General features: G+C 66.9%; 1 protein-coding gene across 1 annotated transcript in view; it reads right to left on the reverse strand.

The window, feature by feature from the left end:
- Positions 1–163: 163 nt before the first annotated feature.
- LOC106810088 (sperm flagellar protein 2-like) overlaps positions 164–5,569 on the reverse strand; it is a gene marked incomplete at its 5' end in the record, with an annotated part of 5,735 nt that continues 329 nt past the window's right edge. Inside the window, 3 exons of the mRNA XM_014813363.1 lie at positions 164–2,734; positions 2,822–4,644; positions 4,815–4,824. Of these exons, the coding sequence (XP_014668849.1) occupies positions 164–2,734; positions 2,822–4,644; positions 4,815–4,824 (4,404 nt within the window). The remainder of the gene's footprint in view (positions 2,735–2,821; positions 4,645–4,814; positions 4,825–5,569) is intronic.

Consider the following 5,569-nt stretch of genomic DNA (forward strand, 5'->3'; position numbering starts at 1 on the left):
TCGCCCACGCTGCACGCCCTCCCCCTGCCACTCGCCCACGCTGCACGCCCTCCCCCTGTCACTCGTTGTCCTGCGCGTGACCAACAACAGCAAGACGTACATCAATGCTGCCTACCCCGCCCCCCCCCTACCGCCCCCGCCCACGCTGCACGCCCTTCCCCTCTCATTTGTCGTCCTGCTCGCGGGCGAGGTAGGCGTATATGTCAACGCGGGTCAGCATCGGAGCCTTACCGAGCACGCGCCGCACGTACGCATGTTCCACGAGGCCCGCGAACGGCACCTCCGCAGCGCCCCCTAGCTCCGCCGTGGCGCCCCCTAACTCCGTGCACAGCTGCTCGAACATTCGCTCATCGTTGTCGTCGGCGGCCCTCCGCGGCCGCGCGAGTGACAGCAGCCGGCGCAGCGTCGCCACGGCGACGTGCGTGCCGACGGGGGCACCAGCGACGAGGCTGAGCGCGCGGCGCAGCGACTCTCGCGGGGTCGCGGCCGTGGTCGCCGCCGCGCCGAGGTAGAGGAGGAACGGCAGGTACTCGAGCGCCCCCTGTCCGTCGCTGAACATGTCGAAAAGCGCCCCCTTCATCGCGCTCGCACGATCGAAGACGTCGGGCGGCGGCGCAGCATCGGGACCCCCGAACCACAGCGCGACGCCGTCGTACTCGTCCCGCGTGACCCGCCCGCCGGAGTCGGCGTGCCGGAACGCCGCGAGCGCCGCGAGGAGCTCTTCGAGAGAGGGCGCCGGCGGCGCGGCGGCCTCGACGACGAAGCGCCGCCAGTCGACGGCGCGCCCGTCGGCGCAGAGCAGCGAGACGAGACCGCGGAGGCGCGCGGCGGGGAGGTTGATCCACGCCGGGGGCAGCGCGCGCCGCGGCCCCGTTGTCGCGCTCAGGTCGCGCAGCACGTCCATGAACGTGCGCGCCGACACGGCGCCCCCTGGCGCCTCGCGCGCGAAACCGCTCGCCGCCGCCGCCACCTGCGCGACGGTGAACCCTGCGGCGGTGGCGACCTCTCGCGGCGGCGGCGCGGGCGCGGGCGGCGGCGACGCGAACAGGCGCACGTCGTCGGCGATGAAGAATCCGTCCTGGCGCAGCGTGAGCTCGGCCTGCAGCGGGCGGCCGCCCTCGATCGCGCGCCGCGCCACGCCGCTAAGCGTCTCGATGCTCGCCATCTCTGCGGAGTAGCGTCGCTCCACGCCCTCGTACATGGCGGCGTAGACGGCGGCAGCGCGCGCCTGCAGGTCGCGCAGCACGGCGACGGCCCGCGCCCGAGCGACATCGGCGCATGCAAGGAAGCGACGCTCTTCGGAGAGAAGCGCTGCGAAGCACTCCTCTTCCGCGACCTCCTCCTCCGTGCGCGCCGGCGAGGAGGAGGAGGCCTCCTTCGCGGGGGTGCCTCCTTCCCTCGCGGCGGCGGCGGCAGCGGCGGCGGAGTCGCGCGCGAATTTCTTCTCGCGTTCGGCGTCCATCAGCGAGACGACGGCTTTCCTCGCTGCGCTGTACGCTTCCATGAAGAGCTTCTCCTGTTCTTCGAGCACCTCCTCCACGCCGCTCCCCCTCTCCAGCGTCCTCTTCAGCGTCGGGCAGTTCCACTGCCGCGGCGTCGCCGCCGTCGAATCCTCCGCGGCTACCGTGTCCGCGAATTCGGTCACGGCGACCGTCGGCGGCTGACCCGGCCTGACCTCGGGCGTGGCGCCGCGCATCGACGCGTAGTAGTCCCTCACGAAGGAGAGCGTCTCGAGGAAGCGGTTCAGTTCGGTCTGCACGACGATCGTGAAGATGTTCGCGAGCATGCCGACGCGGTCGTCGAGCCAGCCGCACGTGACGACGCGCTCGCGCTCGGCCGCCGCCGCCGCGCGCCGCCCGTCGCAGATGTCCCACAGCGCCTCGAGCAGCGCGTCGACGCGCCGGTGCAGCTCGGCGCGCGTCTCCACGTCGGCGCGCGCGTCCACAGCGACGGCGTTGTAGTCGCGCTGCCACGCCTCGACGAACGCCTGCTTCGCGTCGAGCCGGCGCAGGAACGCGGCGAAGTCGCGGCGCACGCGGTGCAGGTAGCGGTAGCTGCGCTCGTGCTCCTCCCGCAGCACGCCAAACGCCGCCTTCAGCGACATCACGTACGCTCGCTCCAGGTGGCGCCACTGCGCCGCAAGAACACCGACCATCTCGGCGTCGAGCGGCAGGTCGGCGTAGCGCCAGCCGGCGGCGCCCGGCGGCGGCGGAGTCGGCGGCCGCAGCGGGGGAGGCGGGGTTGCCGCGGCGACGGTGTCCTCATCCACGGCTTCCGGCGTGTCGACGGCGGCAACGACGCTCGCGTTCGATCGCTCTGCGTCAAGTTTCCGCTCGCGGATGCTCATGCTGCGGGAGCGCGCCCCGCCCGCACGCTTCTCCCCCTTCGCTCCCGCCCCCGCCTTCCGCTGACGGCCCGCCATCTCCTTCCCGAGGGTCGCCGACCCCCGCGAGGCAACCTCCGCCTCGACCTCCTTCTGCGTGGGTGCGAGGAACGCCGAGACGACAGCGGCCGCCTCGCGGTGACCCCGCTCGACCTCGCGTGACCCGTCGACGACCCTCACGAGCCCGAACGCGTCGAACCAGGCGCGCATGCGCGGCCACGCGTCGGCGAACGCAGCGAGGCGATGGTGCATCGTCGGCAGGCCCTCCTCCGCGGCGGCGGGGCAGCACGCGGCGACGTCCGCCGCGCCCGGACTCCCGCCGCCCCCGCCGAGCCTCACGTTGTGCACCTCCTGCTTCGCGAGCGCCTCGCGCGCGGCGAACTCGACGTCGTACGCGCGCGCGATGACGACGTCGTCGTCGGCGTCGACGACGATGACCGCGTGCAGGCCGCTAGATGGCGCCGGCAGCTTGCGCGCGGCGAGCGGACCCTTCACGAGGACGGACCGTCGTATCGCGTCGACGTCCGGCACGTCTGCGATCAGGTCTTCGTCCGTGAGCACCTTCTTCTCCTTGTAGCCGCTGAGGGCTTCCTCGAGCAGCTTTGCCTGCGCGAGACTCGTCGGGAAGCCGTCGAGGAGCCAGCCTCTTGTTTCGGGCACGGCGGCGATGGCGCGGGCGAGGACGTCGATGAGGATGCGGTCGTCGACGGGGCGGCCGGCGTCGAGACAGCGCAGCGCCTCGCCGCCGAGACGCGCCTCGTCCGAGAGCGTCTCGACGTCGACCTCAGCCGGCGACGCCCGCTCAATGCTGATGCGAGGCACGTCGCTCGCTGGGTCACCCGATCCCGCGGGATCGATCCCCGCGTTTCCCTCCTCCGTTCCTCGTCCGACGTCGTCCGACGATCCGCGCCCACCGTCGTCTTTCCCCTCGTCTTCCCGATCGTCGGTCGGCTTCTCTTCCTCCTCCTCCGCGGCGGCGGGGGCGGTCTCGAGCCGGTAGGCGTCGACGGCCGCCCGCACGAGTTCTTCCACCCGCAGCACGGCAACGTTGAAGTCGCGTTGCAGCCGCTCGCACACCGTCGTCTTGCCGGCAAACGTCTTCCCGACGACGCACGCCTTGAGCGGGCAGCGCGGCATCGGCGGCGCGGGCGGCGGCGGCGTCGACGGACGCACGATCCCGAGAACCCTCGCGGCGACGTAGCCGAGGATCGTGCTCCCGGCCGATTGGTCGTCGGCGTCGGAGACGGAGGTTTCGGGCGCCCAGTCGCCCAGGAGGTCCCGGTACTGGAGAAACTCGGTCGTGTTGAGCAGGTTCTCGCGATCGTCGTCCCGCGGCGCCGCCGGTGGGGTCCCCTCCTCTTCCTCCTCCCCCGGGGGGAGGATGGGGTCGTCGTACAGCGGCCTCCCGCATACGAACAGCTGCTTCCACTCTCGCAGGAGCCTCGGCGGCACCGCGCCGCCCGTCAGCTCCCGGTACTCCCCGACCTTTGTCGCCACGTCGACGACGTCACACACCGCGGCCTCGCAGCGGTCCAGGTGGCGCCGGTGTCGCTCGCGTTCGCGGTCGGCGAGCAGCGAGCGGTGTAGGTGGCGCTGCTCGGCGGCGAGGGTCGCCTGCTCGCGCCGCAGCCCCGCGAGACGCTCCGCCTCGAGTCGCAGCACGTCGTCGAAGTCCCGCTCGCATCGCTCGCCGTGCTGCCGCTCCCGCAGCAGTTGGTTCGCGACGACGGCCTCCTTCTCGCGGCGAATGGCCATGAGCCGCGCCGCGACGCGCATCTCCTCGACGGAGCGGCGCAGCAGCCGGCGCACGGCGTCGTCGTCGCGGAGACGGTCGTGCGCGGCGCGGTGCGCGTCCAGCTGAGCGGTGAGCACGCGCCGCCGCCGCCGGTCCCGCTCCCGGCGCGCCTCCGCCGTCTCGGAGAGCCGCCGCCGGATGTCGCGCACGTACGCGTCGCCGCGCGCCGCGTCGATCAGGTCGGCCGCCGTGTGGAGACTCGAGAACGGCTCGGCGGCGGTGGCGGGGAGGCCCATCGTCGCGCCGGCGCGGTCCGCGAGGCGCCGGTCGAATTCGTCGATGCTCTGCATCGTCGTTCTCGCTTCGTCGTCCGCGCAGCGCTGCTTACGATTCGGCGGGCTCTTCGCGAGTTTGATCGGCGACAGCTTCGTCCGCTGGGGAAGCTCGTTGGGCACGGGCTGCCGAGTTAATTGCGACGACATGTCTCCTCCGTTCAGGCTGCGATCTTCGATAAACGCCACTGGCACTGTAATGAATGGCAGACGAATATGGATTTTGTTTGAAATGTCAGTCTATATAATACACACTGACTTATACTCAACGTCGGCTGACACATTCACACTGCATTGAGGGTGGGGAATACTTTTCTACCTCATGGGATTGGTCATTTTGTCAAGTTTGTGACTTTTTAATCACTGGATATAACCTGCAATGTTGTTAGTGCTAAGGTAATACCAAATGCGATTCGTACTATTTAGTAATGTTGTCAATCGGTTTTAATTTCGTAATCGATCATCGGTTGGACCCAAGTAACCGATGATTGGTTACAATCGGTTACTCGGGGTGTTAAATGCCTGCATGTGCGTAACGTCGTGTGCATGTATGTGCTTGTTTAGCCCTGTTTACTGTTTGTTTTGCACTGTTTACTACTGTGTGTATAATACATGTACTGATTCTCATCACTTTTCCAAGTTTTCTTGTTCAAATTTAAAAAATTGAATTGAATTTATGAAATTGATTATGGATTTTGATAACCAAGCGCTTGGTTCGAGCCACTGGTCAACCGATGATCGAGTATAATCGATGATCGTGACATCGATCACTACTGTTTAGTGTCTAATTCAGTGTGAAACATGATAACTAGTTCATCATCCTAAATGCAAATAACGAGTTACATGTAATTTAGTATAACACTTTACAGTGCTCGAAATAAGCGTTGTCCGGTTGTCCGAGACAACCAGAATTTGCGCCGGACAACCTAACCAGTCTGAGACATTGTCCGGCAGACAACCAAGAAAAATGTGACGAAAAACGCACTTTATTTATGTTTTTCTCAGGAGTTCTCCAAGAGCACTTATAGCCTGGCGGCCCGCCATTAATCTATGGTATGGGAAAGCGACGCATACCAGCTGCTATTTCCAACACTGGTATATGTCAAGTTTTCTGATTTA

The sequence above is a fragment of the Priapulus caudatus genome, unplaced genomic scaffold (assembly GCF_000485595.1).
Source record: "Priapulus caudatus unplaced genomic scaffold, Priapulus_caudatus-5.0.1 Scaffold409, whole genome shotgun sequence".
Classification (NCBI taxonomy): domain Eukaryota; kingdom Metazoa; phylum Priapulida; class Priapulimorpha; order Priapulimorphida; family Priapulidae; genus Priapulus; species Priapulus caudatus.